The 26,102-nt window shown below is 37.4% G+C and overlaps 2 protein-coding genes across 4 annotated transcripts in view; both read left to right on the top strand.

Moving 5' to 3' along the window:
• LOC130073570 (zinc finger protein 226-like) overlaps positions 1–26,102 on the top strand; it is a 130,840-nt gene that overhangs the window by 90,996 nt on the left and 13,742 nt on the right. The gene's annotated exons all lie outside the window — the stretch shown is intronic.
• LOC130073571 (gastrula zinc finger protein XlCGF7.1-like) overlaps positions 1–26,102 on the top strand; it is a 75,934-nt gene that overhangs the window by 47,950 nt on the left and 1,882 nt on the right. Inside the window, exons 1-2 of one of the 3 annotated variants that reach the window (XM_056239052.1) lie at positions 8,691–8,703; positions 23,177–23,257. In XM_056239052.1, the coding sequence (XP_056095027.1) occupies positions 23,182–23,257 (76 nt within the window). In that variant the 5' untranslated portion in view covers positions 8,691–8,703; positions 23,177–23,181. Of the gene's footprint in view, positions 1–8,690; positions 8,704–23,176; positions 23,258–25,877; positions 26,026–26,102 lie in introns of those variants that run through there. The other 2 variants (XM_056239051.1, XM_056239054.1) reach the window with 2 other exon arrangements.

Here is a 26,102-nt window from a genome sequence, read left to right as displayed (position 1 = left end):
TGGGACATGGTGTAAGTGCTAGAATGCAGTTTGATGATTGGGGTGAGCTTGCCTTTACTCTTCTCCAAAACTATACAGTAAAATGACTTGATAATAATTACAGTAATAGTCAGGGTCACTCTGAACAGGAATATATTGAAAGAATGAGCAAACCTATAAAGGAACACTTTTTATGAGTGTTTGAAAATGGGACATGGTGTAAGTGATAGAATGCACTTTGATGATTGGGGTGAGTTTGCCTTTACTTTTCTCCAAAACTATACAGTGAAATGACTTGAAAATAATTACAGTAATATTAAGAGTCACTCTGAACAGGAATATTTTGAAAGAATGAGCAAACCTATGAAGGAATAGTTTTTATGAGTGTTTGAACATGGGACATGGTGTAAGTGCTAGAATGCAGTTTGATGTTTGGGGTGAGTTTGCCTTTACTTTTCTCCAAAACTATACAGTAAAATGACTAGAAAATAATTACAGTAATAGCCAGGGTCACTCTGAACAGGAATCCAATGAAAAAATGAGCAAACCTATGAAGGAACACTTTTTATGAGTGTTTGAAAATGGGACATGGTGTAAGTGATAGAATGCACTTTTGATGATTGGGGTGAGTTTGCCTTTACTTTTCTCGAAAACTATACAGTAAAATGACTTGAAAATAATTACAGTAATATTAAGAGTCACTCTGAACAGGAATATATTGAAAGAATGAGCAAACCTATAAAGGAACACTTTTTATGAGTGTTTGAACATGGGACATGGTGTAAGTGCTAGAATGCAGTTTAATGATTGGGGTGAGCTTGCCTTTACTCTTCTCCAAAACTATACAGTAAAATGACTTGAAAATAATTACAGTAATATTAAGAGTCACTCTGAACAGGAATATATTTAAAGAATGAACAAACCTATGAAGGAACAGTTTTTATGAGTGTTTGAACATGGGACATGGTGTAAGTGCTAGAATGCAGTTTGATGATTGGGGTGAGCTTGCCTTTACTTTTCTCCAAAACTATACAGTAAAATGACTTGATAATAATTACAGTAATAGTCAGGGTCACTCTGAACAGGAATATATTGAAAGAATGAGCAAACCTATAAAGGAACACTTTTTATGAGTGTTTGAAAATGGGACATGGTTTAAGTGATAGAATGCACTTTTGATGATTGGGGTGAGTTTGCCTTTACTTTTCTCGAAAACTATACAGTAAAATGACTTGAAAATAATTACAGTAATATTAAGAGTCACTCTGAACAGGAATATATTGAAAGAATGAGCAAACCTATAAAGGAACACTTTTTATGAGTGTTTGAAAATGGGACATGGTGTAAGTGATAGAATGCACTTTTGATGATTGGGGTGAGTTTGCCTTTTCTTTTCTCCAAAACTATACAGTGAAATGACTTGAAAATAATTACAGTAATATTAAGAGTCACTCTGAACAGGAATATATTGAAAGAATGAGCAAACCTATACAGGAACACTTTTTATGAGTGTTTGAAAATGGGACATGGTGCAAGTGATAGAATGCACTTTTGATGATTGGGGTGAGTTTACCTTTACTTTTCTCGAAAACTATACAGTAAAATGACTTGACAATAATTACAGTAATAGTCAGAGTCACTCTGAACATTAATCAAATGTAAGAATGGGCAAACCTATGAAGGAACACTTTTTATGAGTGTTTGAAAATGGGACATGGTGTAAGTGATAGAATGCACTTTGATGTGTGGGGTGAGTTTGCCTTTTCTCCAAAAACTATACAGTAATATAACATACTTGTATATATAAATTGTGTGTATATGTGTGTGTGTGTGTGTGTGTGTGTGTGTGTGTGTGTGTGTGTGTGTGTGTGTGTGTGTGTGTGTGTGTGCATGTGTTTTAAATATCATTTGTGTTTCATTCATCAGGTATGCAAGCATATTTCATAGATTAGGTTTTTATTGTTCATATATGCAATTCATGGATAATTGACAGATTAAAGCCACCAAAAGCCTGTTGTATCATATTTGTCATTTACATTAAAATGAAAAATGTAAGTAAATAAATAAATAAACATTTATACATGATGTAAAATAATTAAATGTATACTTTATTTATACACAAACATTAAAATCAACAATACAAATGTAAAATAAATGTATGATAATTAACATCAATATTACAGATTTCATTAGCATTAATAAATATATTACAATAATTAATGTATACTATATATATAAACATTCAAATTAAAAATAAGTAAATAGATATTAATAACTGATATATAGGCCTAATAATTAAATCAACAATACAAATTTAAAATAAATGTATGATAAATAACATTATTATTACATTTCATTAGCATTAATAAATATATTATAATAATTAATGTATACAATATATATATATATATATATATATATATATATATATATATATATATATATATATATATATATAAACATTAAAAATAAAAATGTAAAAATATTAAGGATAATTAAAATGAATATGAACATGAATAAATTATGTAATAATTAATGTTAATCATATTTAGGCATACAAACATTAAAATAGTTAAAAAATATATATTATTTATGTCCTAATAAGATGGAAAATAGCAGAAAATAGAGTCTAAAAATCAAGTTTGACCTCTTTCAGCACCCATACCGTAAGTACACGATTAGACGCGCATACTAAAAAAAAATGTGTGGCTGGCTTGACCGTGTATTTTCAACGCGCGGCCCACTTGACCGCAGTATTCTATCGAACCCTGGTGCGTTTGCGTGCATATGACGTCATCGCAAACGTGCATGGCGCATGATAGAAAACAGAACGTGGGTCAATATTGTTTTTTATTTTATTAATTCGCTGCTATTATGCGCAGTTGAGTGAACACTACAGGTTTACTGTGCGTGTGTCACATAAGGTGGACTTCTGCTGCTTACAAACGGAATCTTTTTAGGAGACAGTGGATTTCCAACTTTGTTTCCCTGATTCCACGCGCAATGCACGAATAGGCCTACACTGCACGCAGGCTCACTCTCGCTCGTATCCAAGGTAAATCATCAACACTATCATCCCTTACAAGCGTTTTATTTAACTAAATACATCACAATAAGACGCATGCGCAGGTTACTTTACTTCCTGAACAAGTGCGCACCCGAGTCCGTTTTGCTTTCACATTCACGCGAACCGCGGCACGGTTCTGGAGCAACCGAACTCAGACCACCTCTTCCAGGTAGTCTCGGGTTCGGTACCCCAGTGCGCACCCGGGTCCCATGACAGCTTTCACATTAGCGATTTTTCATGCGAACCGTGCCCCGTTCCGAACTAAACTGCCAGTGTGAAAGCCCCCTCTATTAAACCCTGGTGCGTTTGCGTGCATCTTACGTCATCGCAAACGTGCACGGCGCATAATAAAAAACAGGACGCGGGTCAACATATTGTGTTTTTTTATTACTTTGGTGCTATTATGTGCAGCTGAGTGAACAACACAGGTCTACTGTGTGTGTGTGTGTGTGTGTGTATGTGTGTTTGTCGCATAAGGTGGCTTTCAACTGCTTACAAACGGACTCTTTTGAAGAGAATTTGAATTTGTTGCCCTGATGCAATCCACGAATACACTGCAGGCTCACTCTCGCTCATATCCAAGGTAAATCATCAACACTATCATCCCTTACATGTGTTTTATTTAACTAAATACATCATAATCAGCTGAAACACATGCGCAGGTTACTTTACTCCCTGAACAAGTGCGCACCCGAGTCTGTGTTGCTTTCACATTCACGCGAACCGCGGCACGGTTCAGGAGCAACTGAACTCAGACCACCTCCTCCAGGTAGTCTCGGGCTCGTACCCCAGTGTGCACCAGCCTCTGGATCTTTGAAACTGGCCTTCTTCAGTTTTATTGTCTTGAGATGCTTTGATATCGTGTTAGTCAATAAAGAGACAGACTGTCGTATTCGTTTCCATTTTTTTTTTTTTGCTTCAACCAAGTATTAAACTTTTATTGTCTGCTGATTCTTCTTGCATAAGGAATAAATAAATGCATAGTTTTAGTTCCATCTAAAAGGAATGAAATATCCTTGTTTTGTTTGATCTGTTGTTTTATAGATGTTTTGCCATTGTAAACTAAATTTGGTGCGTTTTTGACTTCGCATTGCGGTGATGATGTCATAACTAGCGCGTTCCTTCAGTCAGTGTTGAATCTTCTGAGGTTTACGGTATTTAGCACAGTTTTAAAATATGGGAGAGTGTATGATGAGCCATTTTTAACTTATGTGGTCCTCAAGATAAGAGAAAAGTAGGCAGAAGTACAATGAAAGTAAAGTAATTTCAGGATGTTTCGTCCGACATTCATAGTATTCATAGTATTTTCTATATAGTATTCATACTACACTCACCGGCCACTTTATTAGGTACCCCATGCTAGTAACGGGTTGGACCCCCTTTTGCCTTCAGAACTGCCTCAATTCTTTGTTGCATAGATTCAACAAGGTGCTGGAAGCATTCCTCAGGGAGTTTGGTCCATATTGACATGATGGCATCACACAGTTGCCGCAGATTTGTCGGCTGCACATCCCTGATGCGAATCTCCCGTTCCACCACATCCCAAAGATGCTCTATTGGGTTGAGATCTGGTGACTGTGGAGGCCATTTTAGTACAGTGAACTCATTGTCATGTTCAAGAAACCAATTTGAAATGATTAGAGCTTTGTGACATGGTGGAAGTAGCCATCAGAGGATGGGTACATGGTGGCCATAAAGGGATGGACATGGTCCGAAACAATGCTCAGGTAGGCCGTGGCATTTAAACGATGCCCAATTGGCACTAAGGGGCCTAAAGTGTGCCAGGAAAACATCCCCCACACCATTACACCACCACCACCAGCCTGCACAGTGGTAACAAGGCATGATGGTTCCATGTTCTCATTCTGTTTACGCCAAATTCTGACTCTAACATCTGAATGTCTCAACAGAAATCGAGACTCATCAGACCAGGCAACATTTTTCCAGTCTTCAACTGTTCAATTTTGGTGAGCTCTTGCAAATTGTAGCCTCTTTTTCCTATTTGTAGTGGAGATGAGTGGTACCCGGTGGAGTCTTCTGCTGTTGTAGCCCATCCGCCTCAAGGTTGTGCGTGTTGTGGCTTCACAAATGCTTTGCTGCATACCTCGGTTGTAACGAGTGGTTATTTCAGTCACTGTTGCCCTTCTATCAGCTCGAACCAGTCTGGCCATTCTCCTCTGACCTCTGGCATCAACAAGGCATTTCCGCCCACAGAACTGCCGCTCACTGGATGTTTTTTCTTTTTCGGACCATTCTCTGTAAACCCTAGAGATGGTTGTGCGTGAAAATCCCAGTAGATTAGCAGTTTCTGAAATACTCAGACCAGCCCTTCTGGCACCAACAATCATGCCACGTTCAAAGTCACTCAAATCAACTTTCTTCCACATACTGATGCTCGGTTTGAACTGCAGGAGATTGTCTTGACCATGTCTACATGCCTAAATGCACGTAGTTGCCGCCATGTGATTGGCTGCTTAGAAATTAAGTGTTAACGAGCAGTTGGACAGGTGTACCTAATAAAGTGGCCGGTGAGTGTATATAGAAAATATTTCTAGTGGTCATGAAGTAATTACTTATTCAGAATAAATACCTACTCGAAAGTATGCGATTTTGGACACAGCCAGAGTCAATGAGAAAAACATGTTGCATACATTTGCAATATCTATTACTGATCAATGAATATTTAAATTTCCACTAGTAAATTTCCCCAACACTGGATATGAGCAATAAGAGTTTCAAATTATGTTAAATTTTCATATTTATGTGGCTGTGTTTGTTTGTTTGTTTGTGTGGAACGAATCACGCTGACAGCAGGTGTACGGTCACTCGAGATTTCTCTTTTCTGGGACAGACAAAACTGGGACAAACACGACCAAAGGCTGGTTACAGTTCATCAACGTTGCAGAAGTCAGCAGCGAGAGATGTGAGACTGTTACATTTTCTCAAAGTGATCATGAACATATAGTGGACAAAACTCTTAATAAAGCATACATTAAAAAATAAAATATAAAACACCGTCTCTGTTCTCATTTCTAATCAATTCACATTAAAGCAGAGAAACTTAAAGGGATAGTTCACCCAAAAATGAAAACTCTGTCAGTAATTACTCTCCCTCATGTTGTTCAACCCCGTAAGACTTTCGTTCATCTTCGGGACACAAATTAAGATATTTTTGATTAAATCTGAGAGCTGTCTCACTCCTCCATAGGCTTCTAAGGGATTGACACTTGTTATCCGAAAAGTTATTAAAGAAATCGTTAAAATAGTCCAAGTGACGACAGTGGCTCAACCTTAAGTTTATCAAGCGACGGGAATACTTTCTGTGCGCAAAAATAACGACTTTATTTCAACTTTTCATTTCCTTCTCTGTGGGCCTCTGGTCAAAATATGTTTTTAACTTTAAAATAATGGTCCAGATCACTAGTAGTTCCTGCATAGTGACTAGGTAACACTTGAGTAATTAGTTATGCATTTTATGAGTATGTTCAGAGTAAAAATGATGACTGATTACCTCATAGACACACAATAATGTTCTGTATAATTTGTAAGTTAGTTAATATTTAATAATGAGGCTAATCTCAATAAGTAATTATTGACTACCTAATAAGGCACTATCTCCTAAATTCAATATTACTTATTGATTAGTTGAGCTTTCTTTTAGATTAGTTAATAGTAGTAGCTAATGACGGACCATTATTATAAAGTGTTACCGAAGTTTCTTTTGTATATCAAAATTTCAATTGTCTTTCTGTACACGATCCCTTAGCCTTGGCTCACATGTTTTGGGAACCACTGGTCTATGGCTCATCACTGTTGACATATAAAAAAAGATTGCTCTGGGGTGCGTTTCCCGAAAGCATCGTTAGCCAACTATGGTCGCAAGTTGGTCGCAATTTCCATTGAACTCTATTGGTAACGACGGAACTTGCGACCATAGTTGGCTAACGATGCTTTCGGGAAACGCACCCCTGAATGATTGTATTTCCTATTAATTTCCTATGTGCCCACTTTTGTCCATGAAAGACAAATTAAGTTTTTTCAACCACTTAATCTTTTTTAATCGAGTTAAGAAAATGTGCGCGTGTGTTCAGGTGTCAAACTTGTGAAAAGTAGCCAAGTCTTGTACCTCTCAGATAAAGGAAACTATTTTGCCCACAGTCTGTAGGAGGGGATTTCCAAGATGGTGGAGTGAGCGGTCACGCTTATGCAGGCTCTGAGGAAAATTAGTTTGAAAAAGTCCTAAAATTGTTACCTCTGAAAAAACAAAACAAAAAACTATTGATATTCCCTCAAAATGTTTCACCACATTGCTCTACATTATGGAATAACAGAACCATTACGATAAATAGAAAGAGTATTCAAAAAAGAGTGGTGTGGGAAAAATGTTTTACATGTTGTTGATCTTTTAGATGAAACAGGTCTAATTATTCAACATAATGCATTCATGGACAAATTTGAGATAAATGTTCATTTAGAGAATATAATACATTGTGCAAAGCCATTCCTCTTTCTTTAAAACAACTAATTCAAAGCACTCTTACACATTCAAAGGTATCGGTTAAACTGCCCGAGTTAAAGATTGGAGAAGTATATATATTAGAGACAAAAAGTGTAATAATAAAGTGATAGGGAATGTATTCAAATGTAAGTTATTCCCAGATTATGATAAAACTTCAAAATTAAAACAATTTGAAAATGAAACTTTTAAAAACAAATTCTGTAAGCACCTTAAATGGCCAATTCTACCTAAAATGAAGGATATGCAGTTTAGGATTATTAATAATGTGTATCCCGCTGCTGAGGTTTTGAAGTAGATCCTTGTGTTTTTTGTTTAGTAGAGCCTGCTGAAACCATTGATCATTTATTTTATTCTTGCCCAGTAATATTGAAATACTGGCAGGATCTTTTCAGTTGGTTGAATATTGATATCAACAATGATATTCCATCACTAAAATTGTTTCAGGTTTTGATTTATGCTGATGGTCTTTCAAAAGAGTTGTCATACACTTTGAATATTATTATTACAATGGGTAAATACCATATACACAAAAGTAAGTGGAATAACATTAAACCCTCTTTAAATTACTTTTAAAATGAATGCAAAAAATACTTTGAATCTTTAAAACACTTATCCAAAGAAAATCAAACCCTAGGAGAACTGTATAAATCAATGTATGAGTATCTTTCCTTTTAATTTTGGTAAGATTTAAACCTTATTTATTTATTTATTTATTCCCCATCTACAGTGACTATTGAATGTTGTTTTCTTTGATGTTATTGTATGATATATATAAACACAGGTGGACATTTAGGATGGACACATGAATGGAAAAGTGTATATTTTGTAATAGGCATTGTATTGTTCCCTATTTGGTTTGTAAACTAATATTGTTCAATAAAAATAAAATAAAAACATTTGTCTGTAAGGCCCCCTTGAGGGTTAAATAAATTATTTAACTGTCTAATAAATTATTTTTTCAACCTACACATGACTGAGATCTAATTTTTGTTTACATGAACTTTTCGCGTTATTTTTGTGTATGTTATAAATGTAATTTTGTATAAGTAGGTTGGGCGCGTTTATTTGTCATCACCGCGCTGACGTCATCAGTAGTTTCCTTCTTTGTTCAGCGCGTTTGTTGTGTGTGTCTTCTGAGGTGAGTGGTTTCAGATATTTCGCGTATTTACACATCCATAAAATACACTTTACACAGTTTGTTTCTGCAACATTTACAGGGTTATTTCTGAATTGTTTTCATCGGATAAAGCGCCAAATGTCCGTCTTTTCTGGCGTCTGTAGACTGATTTAAAGGCAGGGTAGGTAGAATGCCCCAAAAATACTTTTTTCCAAATTTGTTTAAACTGTCTTTATATATCAATGCATAATTAAAATGTAAGTACTCTGGAAAATAAATTATAAAAATCGAGTGTCTGTAATCCTCTCAGGACTGTAATAAACACAGCTCATTATTCCATTCGGGGGCGACTGTCACTCTCCCTCGCTACCATAGATACCACCTCTGCTGATACAGGAGCAGCCCAAATGCGCGCACCCGTTTGAGCTAGTAATAACAATTATGGCAGAGAAAGAACAGTCAAAATTCTCAGTACCTGCATATACAGGCTGCGAAGTCAAACAAGCTAAAAAAAGGAAGACAGTATTTGAAAAGGCTATGAACAAAAAGTCTTTGGATAAATTAAGAAATCAAACGAGAGTCAATATCGGCGTGGCTTTCCAGCGGTGGCGCCAACTGAGGGATCTCAAGGGGCTGAAAAGTGACTCCATGACGGCATTATTTCTGCTGGACAGGTAATCTCGCTGTTTTCATTTTGATGGCATTTGTTTTTTCATGAAGCATGTATCACTAGCACATGTAGCTACCTAATATCATGGATATCCATAATAAAGGCTATATGTCTTACGGCGGAGTCTCTATCGTCATCACCGGCGGCCATCTTGTCATAGGCTAGCTTTCTGGCGGGCTCTGGTACTGATGGAACACAAATACTCTTATCTTGCTGAAATCTTGACGGATTTTCAAACGGTTTGGTTTCTTACAAACGTTATTAACGTGGCTAGATAATTTTGGTTGATTATTTATAGATACACTTATTTTTCATTAGTGTGCAGTGTCATAACTACATCTCTGACGTTTATAACAAACCAAACCGTTTGAAAATCGCTAGAAAATTGAGCAAGTTATGGTTATTTAAAACGTACATGCACCATTCTCTTGGTCGGCGTTACGTCACAAATCATGTGACCTGCATAGCAACCAGCCGCGAAGGGTAAAACAAACCGAAGGCAAAGCCCGAGGCAAATCAAAAAGGTATCTATTCACAGAAGTTTTGCTGTGGATTATGTCAGTTATGGATACTAACGGATTACTTTGTATTAATGATGAATGGTATTTGTGTATGCGAATGTATGTCGGTGGTGAGAAGTGAATGTAACGTTAATAAAACACTCATGTAAAGCGCTTTGTGACTAGCTAACGTTACATGTCTGTGAAAGGCGCTAGCAGCTATATGAATACAGATCTTCTTCTATTACAGAATGTCTTATCAATATATAGACAGTCTCCTAGCGCCTGCATTGACCAGGTACCACAGAAAGCTGTCGCTTGTAGGTTTACAATCTTGTCCCTATCGGCATCCTGCTGAGTCCTGGGAGAACAACCCAAAAGCATGGCCCAGGCTCGAGTATCCAGACATATATAATTACCTCATCAAATCCCCTGGTATGAACACCATGTGTACATACCACGTGTCCTACACTTGCTGTCATGTTTAAATACCCATCAAGCATTGATTACAATAACTACGTAATCGATTTTTTATTCATTAAAAAAAAACTTCATTCAAAAGCACCGTGTTACAAAGTGGCTGTAATGAGCTCAGTCTGTCAGTGGCACAGCTTGTACAATGTCAGTGAGGGACACAGTTTTTTCAAAAAGCCAAAAAAAGGCTAACTGCATAAATGTATCTTATTCCCCACACAACTACCGTTAGTGCATTTCATTGTTGCTTTTCAGTGTAGAGCTGCGACCATTATGCATAGCAATGTCATAACATAGCAACAGAAAATTGAGTGGCCATCTCTGCAGTGGTATTATTTTGTTATTCTTTGATTTGTCCCTCAATTTGTCCATTCATTTGAGATTACATTTCTATTTAGATTTAAAGTAAAATGGTATGTGCATACCCTATATTCACGTGTTGCTTAATGGCGGGCGCTTGTTTGTTTTACCCTTCGCCGCGTTGCTATGCGCGCGCAGTGCATTATGGGAGTAAAAGTCCCGGATGTCCGACCTTGAGAATTAACACTCTGGGTGCTTCTCAATATCCCTCCTCGTCTCCTCGCTCCTCCGTCCTCCATCCTATGACCCGGAAACCGATCGAGCTCAGCCATCTTGAAGGACATCTCAATTCTCTAATTGCACCGCGAGGAGGCGAGGATCGAGGAGTGAGGAGGCTTCCAGAGGAGCTATGAGCGAGGATACACAGGTGTACCCTTTGCGGAAGTGTTTTATCGACTAAACGTGACGCACGTATCAATTCTCCTCCCCCTTCACGTCGGTCACAATCATTTTAATTTATACTTTACCTTTGCAGTTTATATAAACCACACATCTCACATATTTCAACAGGGTATCTTGCTTTATTATTATTTATTACAAATTTCTTAAATAAGCAAAATTCTACAACATAAGGGCAGATCCTTTGAGCGCTGCTGATGACTAGGGGTGGGGGAAAAAATCGATTCTTAGATGCATCGCGATGCGGACGTGGACGATTCTGAATCGATTCACAATTGTCAAAAATCGATTTTCAAAAAAAAAAAAAATTTTTTAGATATATATTTATAATAACGTAATATTGACGGAACGCGAAAGACGGAACTCTGAAGCGCGGAAGTGCAGTGGCCGGACCGTCTGTGGCGTGCACATAACAGACGCGGACGCGATGGCTGAGCGCCAAATCCAAACACCCTCCTCATTAAAAGCTGACGTGTGGAAATATTTTGGCTTCTGAAGTTGAAGGGGGAAAGGAGCTGGACAAGAGCCACACTAGTTGTAAGCTTTGTAGAGTAAAACTAAAATATTTCGGAAACAAGACACATGAAGCCAAATGACACGTTTCCAGCCCGAGGAGGAAAAACACTCGGCTGTAACGTTACCGGTCGTTGTTATATTATTAATTTACTACAAATATGCTGCTGCTAGTTCAGACACACATGTATTTTCCTGTTGGTTCTTTGCAATGTTAATAAAATATATTGTACGTTAATTCTTTATGGGTCATTACTTTGTACTTTTAAAGCAAAGTATTTATAGTCACACACACACAAAAAAAAGATTCTGATAATCGATTTAGCATCGAATCGCAGCCCTCTGAATCGTAATCGAATCGAATCGTGAGGTGCCTAGAGATTCCCACCCCTACTGATGACGCAGTGAAGTGACGCTCGAGTGATCAAGTATTCCAAAGTATTAAAAAAACATTCCTTCGATTCCTCTGTCCTCGTTTTCTTTCCTTGCAGCCTTCCCTCGCATCCTACAGGGGGTGGAGCTGAGACGCAAGGAAAGGAAACGAGGAAAGGAAACGAGGATGCACAAATAAGAAATGAGAAGCACCCAATGTTATGACTAGTGAGTGAGCTGCCTGTGACAAGATGGCCGCCAGGTGCTGACGTCGACCTCCATTGGCCAGCAGCGCGGACGAGACATCTAGCCTTTATTATGGATATCTATGCCTAATATAGCTACCTAACGTTACGTACTATACGTAGCATAACTAACATTACACTGGCTTAGCTATGACAGTGTAACTTTGGTGTCGACTGTTATAACGTTACTGTTAGTGAGCCAGGGTTGAGACGATAAATAATCAATAGGCCTATCTGCAGTTGAAAGCTGTTTTGTTTAATTTCGCCAAATCTAACTTTAGGTTAAAAAGTTTAGGGGATCTATTTTTATACCTATCTTTACCCTCTGCCTAAACTTTGTTGCTATGTTCACCGTGAACGCCTGCTCCGTTTTTTCACGTTTGGTTTGTTGTTATATGCTCTACATATGTTTACCTATGTCTTTATGTTGTATCTGTATGTGTTATACAATGTTGTGTGTGTGTGTGTTATATTATCTTGTGTCTGCAATGCAGTTGTGAGAAGGTGTTTGAGTGTATGTTACTCAGTTTATCTGTAAACAATACATTTAAAAAATGTGGTGATTTAACTGTTATGGTGATTTGCTTGTTTTTATAGTTATGAGAAAGACATATCAACATCCACGCCATCAAAAAGTGGGTTTACAAGGCCACCACCCCCTGTTTCCACTATTGTCGCGGAGTCGCTTTCTGACAGGTGAGACTTTTGTTGTGTCGTTCAGGAAGCTCTTACATGCAAAACACCTGTATATGTTATAAATCTTACAAATTCACCTTCATCACAGTGTAACTGATAGTAACAGTGTATCAATGAAGCTATTTATAGCTTTGCCTTATATTGAGTTTGATTCGGTTACGAGCTAGTAAAATATTATAAACTTTACCAGTATCGGTATGCGAGCTTGATACTGAGTACTAACAGCCATGTTAATTGTTTATAATCATACTGATAAAGTTAGTTATTTTATTACTTGTGATTCTGACATGATGTCACTACATGCACTGCGCTCCTCTCTGCTCGGCGCTGGTAAACGCGTCCGACTCTTCCAGCTGAGCGAACGGCCGGGATCGCGCGTTCATGTGTTTTGGGGGCGTGGCTTTGGAAGGAGCCGAGAAGGGAGGGGGTGGGAGTTAACGGAATAATGAGCTGTGTTTATTGCAGTCCTGAGAGGACTAGACACTCGATTTTTATAATTTCTTTTCCAGATTACTTGCATTTTAATTATGCATTGATATATAAAGACAGTTTAAACAAATTTGGAAAAAAGTATTTTTGGGGAATTCTACCTACCCTGCCTTTAAAGCTGCAGTAGGTAACTTGATTTTTTTTTTTTTTTTTTTTTTTTTACATATTTGTTAAAACTGTCATTATGTACTGACAGTAGGGCTGGGTACCGAGTTCGGTACTTTTTAGGTACCGACCGAATTGCCTCGATACTACCGAGTATCGAAACATGTCTTGTTTTTCGGTACCACATTTCGGTACCTAAGTGGTTAATCTCGTCAATGTCAGTGAAACAATAAGCATGCAGCATGATTGGCTGTGGCGGAAAAACACTAGTTTACGCGGCTGCCCAGAGACGCGGCTCGTCGCACGTGAGGCTGCAGTGTGTGTGTGTGTGTGTGTGTAAGCGTGCGTCCCAACCCAGATAGATAGAAAATATGTGGAAATGATCCAAAGTGTACCTATGTCATGTGCCAGACTCGATGCCAGATGCACGCGATGCAATATTTTCGACAAGATCATTGCTGCCAAGACCGGCAACACGGTAAATCTAGGCACTGAAGCGCACAAAATATACTTGAGAGTAATGGTGTTCACATCGAACGCGAATAGAGCGTCAAATACGCGTCTATCGCGTCTAGTTCGACGCTTGAATCTTCAGCTCGAGTTCAAATTTTTCAACTTGCGCGGAAGACGTTCGCGGCAAACGCGTCACCCAATTCGCGTCATTCGCGACGCCCGGCGCGAATGATGCGTCTATTCGCGTCTTTGCATTGACTATGTATGTAATCTACTCGCACAAATAATTAAATTCGCGTTCGGTGTGAACACACCATTAGTAAACACTTGTTCATTAATAAATAATTAAAATATCTCCTTGCTATTGTTTCCACATCCATAATCATTAGGCTACTTTTGCCAGTGCTTTGCTGCAAGCTTCACGTGCAGGTATATATCCCGCCCCCCAGTAGCCTATATTTAATTTAATTCACATTTATTTGTATAGCATTTTTCACAATACATATCGTTTCAAAGCAGCTTTACAGAAAATGCATGTCTAAATTACAATTTAGAGTGATCTGTTATCAGAGGTGACAGTGTAATGCATTTCAATTAATTTTCATTCAGTTTCATCGTTAATTAATGCATTAAGTTAAAGCAGAAACAATGAGCTCATTGAAGTAAAGAATACATGTTGTTAAATGATTAGGAAACATAGAAAACTTTAGCATTGGTGCTTTTTTACATACTCAAAATATGAGTGTAAAAAAGTCAACAAACTGAAAAAAAAATTAGGTAATGTTATATTGTTAAACCTGGTTACATAAAATTGGTATCGAAAAAAGTATCGTTCAGGAACCGGTATCGAAGTCAAGGTATCGGTATCGGTATCGGTACCGAACATTTTGTTACGATACCCAGCCCTAACTGACAGTAGAATATGAAACAGATGATCTGTGAAAAAAATCAAGCTCCTCCTAGTGGTCCTATTGCCATTTGCAGAAATACACCGCTCCCGGTCAGAAACAACCAATCAGAGCCAGGAGGAGTGTCTTAGCAGTGTCAATCACACTCATGTACGCGCTGACCACACCCCTCTCTTGCACAGCCGTCGGTCAAACTCAAGATTTCCGATGTGCTGCAGCTGTGCTAATGGCGGACAAACCACAAAAATTGCCAATTTTTCGATTGGCTCCTGCTCATCCAACAAAGACATGTAAACGAAAAAAAAACGATGACGTTAAACAAGCGAAAAAGAAAGAATTAGACCGAGCACGAAATAAAACCAGGGTAAACATCGGAGCGGCTTTTCCTCGGTGGAGGGAACTACGTGTTTTTAAAAAACTAAAAACCGATGCAGAGTTAGCAACATTTCTGCTTGACAAGTAAGTATCCCTGCTTTATTTGTTTCATTTTATAAGAACTACACAACTTGGATCATTTGAAAACAGGCCTGACAAATTATGTATGGCATGGTTTCTTGTAGATATCAGGGTGATGCTTTGCATATAACATCAACACCAATCGTACATCAGATGACCACACATCCTATCCCTGCCCTTTCAAGTAATGTTGGCAACTCATCCTCAGATAGGTAAGAAAATTATTGTGAAAGCCTATATTACTAAGTTCACTGTGTTGGTTCAGCCTCAGCAGTATTCATGGTGTGGTCTGACGGATTATGATGTATGATTCATTGTACAAACATAAGGACAATTGAAATTTAGAGTCAAATTGGTAGAGAGACATAGCCTATAAAGTCAACTTTAATGTCTGATTAATGTGTGAACAATCTGATTATGTTTTGACCTCCATTATTTGATTTTCCACAGAAATGATGACTTTGAGGAAGGTCTGGGCTGCAGTGAAGTTGCGGAGACTCCTATTCAGGTTTTGGAAACAAGGTAAGTCATAAAATATGTATTATTTATGTCAGGATGAATTCTGGCTTGAAATAAAACAATTGTAGCTCTGATATGTTAATCTTGGTTGTAGGACAATAGGAAAGGATTGATGTTACGTTGTTTATTTATTATATTTATTCAATGCAACAGATTTAAAACTGACATATCAAACTATAGTAGTGCTGCACGATTAATCGAATCACAATCGTAATCGCGATGTCAAACCTATGCGATTATATAACGCAAAATGCCGCGATTTTATATGAACACAGCATCTCTTCTTTTTTGTCATCCTTTGACTAGTGTTACATGATCCCGCTCTTATTCGTGCAAATGCCTTAAAACCATTTTGCACGACAAGAAGTCAAAAGAGAGCGCGCTGCCTGTGAATGTCCTGAATGTGACTCACAGAAAAACGCGCGCCAGTATAATGCGCATGCACAGACCGCGTGCCAGAATACAGTTCTCTTTCGAGCTTGAACGAACAATAACACACACAATTATGCCAAAATGTCGTTTTGTCGATTATCTTCATAACATAAGAGCAGTCTTATGATGGACGAAAAGAGTTGTGCTTGTGAGAGAATGAGGCGCGTGAGAGATACGCGTCTCGGCAACGGCTGCTCTTAAAGGGCCAGCAGCGAATAAAGCGTTCCGTCAGTAAAGTTAATCAAAGAACAAAGGGAACAGAAAATTACTCACTGCTCTTGAGTAAAGAAGTTTTGTAGCTTTAATAAGGATTAGTCTATATATAATTTATAATTCATGCAGCGCAGACTGTTTGATAACTTTATTCAATTTCTGTATATAAATCTGTATATAAATCCTCAATCCTACCTGTTAAGACAGGAAGGGCACAGGTAAATATGGCATTTATTATGGGTTTATGTGAGGATTGTTTGAAGTTCACTTAATTTAAAAGCTGTTATTATTTTTTAAGCCTAATAAATATTTTAAAAGTTGATAGCTTTCAATTGTATTGATGGAATCACTGTAATGTTGGATGGCTATAATTAACGTTTAAAATGTGGGGGGTGTCGTCATTTTTATCCAGACATCAATGGTTTATTGATCATTATAGGTGTTATCAATCATTTAGTTGTTGTTGCTAGTTTGAGTTGAGAAATACACATTATTACACAGAATGATCACTAATCTGTGTGTGCATTTTACTTTAGAACCAAGCAAGTTGACTCATGAAACCATTTGTTTATTATATTGCAATCGCAATATTGACCTCATTAATTGCAATATGACATTTTCCCCAAATCGTGCAGCCCTAAACTATAGTAGTGATAATCATGAAGCAAAGTTTGGGAGATTTATTTATGTAATGTAGACGTTTCTTCAGTATTGGCTCTGCAGTCAAGTAAGTATCCCTGCTTTATTTGTTTCATTTTATAAGAACTACACAACTTAGATCATTTGAAAACAGGCCTGACAAATTATGTATGGCATGGTTTCTTGTAGATATCAGGGTGATGCTTTGCATATAACATCAACACCAATCGAACATCAGATGACCACACATCCTATCCCTGCCCTTTCAAGTAATGTTGGCAACTCATCCTCAGATAGGTAAGAAAATTATTGTGAAAGCCTATATTACTAAGTTCACTGTGTTGGTTCAGCCTCAGCAGTATTCATGGTGTGGTCTGACGGATTATGATGTATGATTCATTGTACAAACATAAGGACAATTGAAATTTAGAGTCAAATTGGTAGAGAGACATAGCCTATAAAGTCAACTTTAATGTCTGATAAATGTGTGAACAATCTGATTATTTTTTGACCTCCATTATTTGATTTTCCACAGAAATGATGACTTTGAGGAAGGTCTGGGCTGCAGTGAAGTTGCAGAGACTCCTAGTCAGGTTTTGGAAACAAGGTAAGTCATAAAATATGTATTATTTATGTCAGGATGAATTCTGGCTTGAAATAAAACAATTGTAGCTCTGATATGTTAATCTTGGTTGTAGGACAATAGGAAAGGATTGATGTTACGTTTGGTACGTTGTTTATTTATTATATTTATTCAATGCAACAGATTTTAAACTGACATATCAAACTATAGTAGTGATAATCATGAAGCAAAGTTTGGGAGATTTATTTATGTAATGTAGACGTTTCTTCAGTATTGGCTCTGCAGTCAGGCATAAAAAATATATCTGACACAATATAAGTAATGTTTTTTAGAAAAAACACTGAACTGTAAGTGATTAAAGGTAGTGAGACACAATTCAAACAGATAACAATACTTTGTGTTATGTGTATCAGCAAACATTTTGTCTTCAAATTTTTTATTCATACATGTTCTTGTTAGTATGTCATCGCTGGACATTCATGATGAAATTGATGAAAGTGACTTCAATCACATTCAAAATTAGGGCTGGGTATCGATTCAGATGTTCAAATTCGATTCGATTCGCAAGCTCTCAATTCGATTCGATGTTTAATTTAGATTCTCGATTCGACTCAATGAATATAGATGTAATACAAATCCTATATATAAAAAAACGAACAGTGAACATAAGTTTACAAGTGGTCAATTAATAAAAAGAAATTAAGAGCCACAAACCTGTATATTAAACTCTTTTTATTTTAGGTACACCTGGGTGCATTAAAACAGAAACCCAACTCTATATTTCAATTGCATACAATGAATGAATAGACAGGATTTTGATGCAAGATACAAAATTGATGCTGAAAATTGGACAAGTCAGACCAGTCACATGCCTTGATCAAACAGGATCAGGTTATTTTATGTTTAAGATAGATAGATAAATAATACAATAGAATAAAGATACAAATAAAGAGAAATAAGTTTTTGGGTAGGTCAGAAATACTACAGAAACTGAATAAAGTAATCTGATGTAAAATAACACTGGACAGTCTTTTAGTCCTGACTAAGTTAAATACATAGGCTCTTAATCCTGATTTCTTACAATTAAAGCTATATTATGTTGCATTTATTAAAAGACACCTTTCAAAAATTCTTAAAAAATCGAAATTTGAACATTTATTGTACTTTTTGAACTATTAAACAGACCTGCAAACTCACAAGTGGTGAAAAAGGTGACATGTTTACAAAGTAATTTGTTTTAGGGGGTCACTAGGGCGTTATTTACCTTTATAAAGGACAATTTATTAAACCTTACTAAATATGTTTTATGTCAAATTCTTACATTTGATCAAATTCAGTTTTAATAAAAAGGGCTGTTATCCATTCAATTAATTTACACTGCAAAATTACAACTGTAAAAATATTATGAGATTAATGTTTAAACAAATAAAATAAAAAATAAAATCAATGATACCTTTAAACAATAAATCAATAGGTGGCGGCAAGTGACCGTCTTAGTAAATGAATCATTGAGTCATTCATTAAAACGATTCGTTCAAAATAATGAATCATTCAGCAACACTAAGCACTGTGTTCTGTTACTTTTCTTTTGTAACTATTTTCGTCGGTGAAATAGAACAAAACCAGTCAATATAGGGAATAGGATCCGGTCTTGTATCTCTCACGGAGGAGCGGCTGCGGAAGCATTAAGGAGGAGCGACGCAGGTGTCGCTCATTATCAATCACGCCACCGGCCTCGCGCCGCTCTCACGTCCCTCGACCTCTTCCTGCTCGCCACACTGTCGTAGCAATCTTTGTCCAAATTAAACTTTTCTTCTTGTTAGAGAGGAGTAAAATCTCCTTGTAACTGTTATACTCCTCCAACAAACACATATTTTCCGCTGGGGTAAACTGCACTGAGCGGTTGAATGCGCTTACTCGATCCGCCATGTTTTTTGTTTTGAAAAGTGTCTTATTTTACCCAGAATGCATTGCAGTGTAGTCCTACTTAAGATAGTCAGAGTCTTAAGTGCTTTGTGCAACGGTCTGATTTAGATGTCTATCTGAAGTCAGACTATCTGCTATATCTAAGCCATAGTCAAAGTCTATCTTTGTGAAACCCGCCCCAGGTGTCGTTCACTCCCGCGTGCAGCACAACAGCTCCGACGCGCTCGTCACCGTTCAGGATCTCGGGAACCTGTGCGGCGACATCAAGAACACGAGCACCAGGAAAGCAGTGAGTGCGCACCTTACCTTTACCTGAGGTAGCACGGACATGACGGACCATGGAAGTGCCGATGATCACGGCGTCGTCGCGTTCCAACTCGCGAAGAGGGGAGAAGCGATTGCTTGCAATTTATGACTGCATGGGCTGAGAGAGTTTATGGCTTCGGGAGGGGTGGATGTGCGCGAGTCATTCAGAACACAAGACAAAATAAGAGTGTTCTTGCAAAACAGAACATGGCAAAATAATCGTTTTTACTCGATTGTACTATTTTGGAGATCGTAGGGAGCCAAAATCGAAATTGAAATCGAAATTTGATTAATTGCACAGCCCTAGTTAAGGGTCGTACACACCGGGACGAATATCGGCGCGCGTTATTCGCCAGCGTTTTTCAACGCGTTTTTTTTGTGTTCACACCCAAACGATTTTCGCTGACGATGAGCCGAGTGAACATGCAAATTCATTCCCTGACATTAGATGGCGCTTAATGTAAAACAGAAATAAAAGTTGCAAGCCTATGCACAGGTCCTTCTCAAAAAATTAGCATATTGTGATAAAGTTCACAGCTCATGAAAACCCAAAATTCCTGTCTCAAAAAATTAGCATATCATGAAAAGGGTCTCTAAACGAGCTATTAACCTAATCATCTGAATCAACTAATTAACTCTAAACACCTGCAAAAGATTCCTGAGGCTTTTAAAAACTCCCAGCCTGTTTCATTACTCAAAACCGCAATCATGGGTAAGACTGCCGACCTGACTGCTGTCCAGAAGGCCATCATTGACACCCTCAAGCAAGAGGGTAAGACAGAAAGAAATTTCTGAACAAATAGGCTGTTCCCAGAGTGCTGTATCAAGGCACCTCAGTGGGAAGTCTGTGGGAAGAAAAAAGTGTGGCAAAAAACGCTGCACAACGAGAAGAGGTGACCGGACCCTGAGGAAGATTGTGGAGAAGGACCGATTCCAGACCTTGGGGGACCTGCGGAAGCAGTGGACTGAGTCTGGAGTAGAAACATCCAGAGCCACCGTGCACAGGCGTGTGCAGGAAATGGGCTAAGGTGCCGCATTCCCCAGGTCAAGCCACTTTTGAACCAGAAACAGCGGCAGAAGCGCCTGACCTGGGCTACAGAGAAGCAGCACTGGACTGTTGCTCAGTTTTGCATGTCATTCGGAAATCAAGGTGCCAGAGTCTGGAGGAAGACTGGGGAGAAGGAAATGCCAAAATGCCTGAAGTCCAGTGTCAAGTACCCACAGTCAGTGATGGTCTGGGGTGCCATGTCAGCTGCTGGTGTTGGTGCACTGTGTTTTATCAAGGGCAGGGTCAATGCAGCTAGCTATCAGGAGATTTTGGAGCACTTCATGCTTCCATCTGCTGAAAAGATTTATGGAGATGAAGATTTCATTTTTCAGCACGACCTGGCACCTGCTCACAGTGCCAAAACCACTGGTAAATGGTTTACTGACCATGGTATTACTGTGCTCAATTGGCCTACCAGCTCTCCTGACCTGAACCCCATAGAGAATCTGTGGGATATTGTGAAGAGAAAGTTGAGAGACGCAAGACCCAACACTCTGGATGAGCTTAAGGCCGCTATCGAAGCATCCTGGGCCTCCATAACACCTCAGCAGTGCCACAGGCTGATTGCCTCCATGCCACGCCACATTGAAGCAGTCATTTCTGCAAAAGGATTCCCGACCAAGTATTGACTATTGAGTGCATAACTGAACATAATTATTTGAAGGTTGACTTTTTTTTATTTTTTTTATTAAAAACACTTTTATTGGTCGGATGAAATATGCTAATTTTTTGAGACAGGAATTTTGGGTTTTCATGAGCTGTATGCCAAAATCATCAGTATTAAAACAATAAAAGACCTGAAATATTTCAGTTGGTGTGCAGTGCAATGAATCTAAAATATATGAAAGTTTAATTTTTATCATTACATTATGGAAAATAATGAACTTTATCACAATATGCTAATTTTTTTAGAAGGACCTGTACATGAAAGACAATTAAGTGAAATGAAACTCACCATAAAGGCCCATTTGCTCTGCAATACCACTCCATAATAGTTCTCTTTTATCAATATTTTTGTAGTCGCGTTTGTCATACAGTTCCTTATGTTCCGTGACCAGCAGCTCTACGTTTATCTTGGCTTGCATCTTCCTCGTCTTCTTCCCGGCAGTGTGTAGACACTACTTGGCTTATATCTTCTTCGCCGTTACGTATGTGTGCTCACATTGGCGCCCTTTGTTTAGTCACGAGGCGTTAAACGTCTGCGAATATCGCGCGCGAAATTCGTCCCGGTGTGAACAGGCCTTAAGTAGTAGTTTTTTTTTTTACATATTTAATCTGATATTTGACGTGTTGAGTGTCATTGACTAATATTTTAAGCCATCTACATAGTATTGACTGGGCTGAGGACAGGACATGGTCTCCACATGAGAGCACAAGAGATGTTTCAACATCAGAGGAAGAGGAAACCATAGAGGAGGGCAGTAACTATGATGATAGTGATGATGAGGATTACATCCCACCTTTATATGCTCGGTAAGTTCCTAACTAATGTTTGTCTTTAATGAAAATTATTTTATTTGACTATTGTTTTTTTTGTATTCCATCAGGACTCGTGGTGCCATTCGACAAAAATTACGTCAGGATGCTCTTCAAGTCATCAGCATGGAGGACACTGTGCATGACACTCTGGACCCAGAGCCAATAGAATCCCAACCAGTGCCAGAAATAATTAAAGTCCAGAGTGAGGATGACATCATTGATCATCTTGCAGCCATCACTTATGTCTATTTGTGGCAATAAATAAAAAAATGGATATAATAAGTTATGTACGGTTAATGACAGGAATCAGAAAAAACAAACTCTAAAAATGGGTGTCATATTGTTGTAGTTTGTAATGTTTGTGTCAGATGTGATCTGTAATACTATAATCTTTTATAATAGATGATTTATAATATTTAAGGGTATATTCTGACGGTCTGAACTCAAACGTTTTCTTTTTACTACAATTACTACAGAATAACTATAGGCTAATGCACAAAATTTACAGTGCAAATATGCACAATAATGTAAACATACGAATGAAATGCTCTGCCGCTTCCCACGTTTTTTAACTGAATTATTCTTTTCCTAATGCTCACATCAGTTCACAATAAATGATAGAATATTCCCATCATCCTTCAATATACCTCATTTGTGGAAATCAATTCATTAAAATGTATTAAAATTATGATTTTTATTTTCATTTCAGGCACGATGGAGGAAAATGAGGAGATTGGAGAGGAGAAACATCATGTCAAAACTGAAGAAAAAACTCCCTCACAGACTGAAAGTATTTCTTTGAAAACAAGAGACAAGAAATATTTCATCTGCCATCAGTGTCTGAGTAGTTTCACACGACAAGAAGACCTTCAGGAACACATGATCATCCACACTATTGATAAAGTGCATGAATGTGATCAATGTGGCAAAACATTTTTGAGTGCTTCATCCCTAAAGAGCCACCTCAGAGTTCATTCACAGGAGAAACCACATTTATGTTCTTTGTGTGGGAAGAGTTTTACATGCAAACAAAGTCTCGAGGTTCACACGAGAGTCCACACTGGAGAGAAACCGTTCATATGTGATCAGTGTGGGAAGAGTTTTAGACAATCATCAAACCTTCAGAATCACATGAACATCCACACTGGAGAAAAAAAATATGAATGTGATCAATGTGGCAGAATATTTTCGAGGTCCACAGGCCTGAAGAGCCACATGTTAGTTCATTCACAGGAGAAACCACATTCATGTTCTTTGTGTGGAAAAAGATTTCCACGTCTGCAGAGTTTAAAATTTCATCAGAAAATACATACTGGTGAAAAAGCTCATAAGTGCTTTGAGTGTGGGAAGAGTTTTATTACCGGTATACGTTTGAAACAACACTGGAGGACTCACACTGGAGAGAAACCTTACAAGTGTTCACACTGCGACAAGAGATTTCGTCGTTCAGAACATGTGAAAACACACGAGAGGATCCACACTGGAGAGAAACCGTATCACTGCACTCCTTGTGGGAAGAGTTTCACTCAATTATCTTCTCTACGCAGTCATATAAAATACAATCACCGCAAGTAGATCATCTTCAGATCCAGCACTTTCAGGTCTAATGCTGTGTCCTCACCAAACGTGAGATAATAATACCATCAAGCAATAAAATCTCTTCCAAATCTGTCCTAACCAGCCAACGAGCGACAGGACAAAGAAACATCTAAATTTGTAACCGTGAATAAAGTTAATCTTCAAGACCAGAAGTTTCAACTGTGAGAGAATTATTCTTGTATATAATTTTGCTTCATGGTATATATAAATATCAATATACTTTATTATGAGTTAAATGTTATGCAAAATGTTTGTTTATACTTTTATGAAGGAAAATATTTTCAAATTGTTTTTGTTATTTTTCTTTTGTAGAGAGATGTCACATTTGTTTACACTTGGTATTTTCATAAGTTAACTTTCATTGTTATTTTTTTTGTCTGGTGAAAAAGACAAATAAACATTTGATTCTTCTTTAATCTTCTTGTACTTCTTCTTCAGAAGTACTACATACTGAGTTCAATTTAGGTATTGAACTGTTCCAATTAATTATTTTGACAGCTATAAAAAGTTAAACATTCCCTGATTACTTTTTTGGTTGCAAGTTTTTGAACCAGACAAACTCAGAATTGTTAAAGAGTTAATTGTTTACATAAAATTCAGTGACAGTTGAATAATCTTTGAACTTCAGTATGTAGTTATCTGCATGTCTCATCCATGAAGATGCAACAGTGGAGAATAAGATATTGGGGGGTTTTGGGAACCAGAACTAAGCTGACTGACCAAGTTGAACTATAGCGCCTGAAGGTAAGGAGGAATGATAATTAAAATTGGCCAAATTCACTAAGTATTCCATGATCTAATTCACTATTATCTCAATAACAATGAAATACAAATCAACACACCGGGTTTCACGTTCCGTTGAGAGCAGCGGAGCTTTTATTATGCTTATCAGCCGCTTCTTTCGTTCATGCATTGGGTAACACTGCGCTTTTTTACATGGTTAAAACAATCATGCTAAATACATTTGAGTGTGTTGAAACTTATGTTACGTCGTTACTGTGCATTCGCTCGGTAGCAGTGCTGTAAGCTAGATCGATATTAGAGTATCATTAAATGTCACGCAATTATTTTAAAACATTGTATGATAGAGAAAATGCTGTATTAGTGTTACTAAAAATAAAGCTCTTTCCGGTTTTGCTATGTTAGTTACTTGACATGTTGTCTCTGAGGCATGTTAATAACATGGTACTCGTGGGAAAAACAAGAGATTTAAATGATAATACTAACAGTGTTGAGTATAACAATGATTCATTTTCTGTCGACAAGGTAGGGTGACCACACGTCCTCTTTTTGGACCTAAAAAATGCGTCCAGCCGCGATTTCTAGATCGCCCAAAATGTCCGGGATGATCAAATGGTCAATGAAACGAGATTTGATAAACATTCACATTGATTATTAACATCAGGAGACCAAACTGAATATGATCTTAAGGTCTTATATTTTACATATTTATTTATTTTATCTATCTATTTATTTATTTTTATCAATGAACTTTAAAAACACCAAAATTAAATAATATTGAGAATGGCAGATTTTTAGCATAAATCAATCAAAATCTCTTTTATAGTTTCTGATACACTTTTTTATTATTATTATTCTTATAACTTTGGTAACAGGGTTGATGAATGCTGTCAATTTTACTATGGATTAAAATGATTATTTTTATGTAGCCATTGTCTACTTGCACTTTTTAAGGATTAATTAAAATGTAGTTAGACTAATACTATTCAGATGTGATGCTGGAGAATAAACTGTGTAATAGATTGTTTTTCACCCTACACACGACTGAGACTGAATTATTGTTTACTTTAACTTTTGGAGTTATTTTAGTGTATGTTATAAATGTTATTTTTGTATGAATTGTTCTTTTGTAAGAATGGGCGCGTTTATCTCGCATCACCGCGCTGACGTCATCAGTAGTTTCCTTCCTCGTTCAGCGCGTTTGTTGTGTTTTCTGAGGTGATTTCTGCAGGTCAGATATTTCGCGTATTTACACACCCATAAAATACACTTTACATAGATGTTTCAGCAACATT

The sequence above is a fragment of the Rhinichthys klamathensis genome, unplaced genomic scaffold (assembly GCF_029890125.1).
Source record: "Rhinichthys klamathensis goyatoka isolate OS25496 unplaced genomic scaffold, OSU_Roscu_1.1 h1tg000552l_1, whole genome shotgun sequence".
In the NCBI taxonomy this organism is placed as follows: Eukaryota; Metazoa; Chordata; class Actinopteri; order Cypriniformes; family Leuciscidae; genus Rhinichthys; species Rhinichthys klamathensis.
This window is presented reverse-complemented; position numbering and strand designations above follow the sequence as displayed.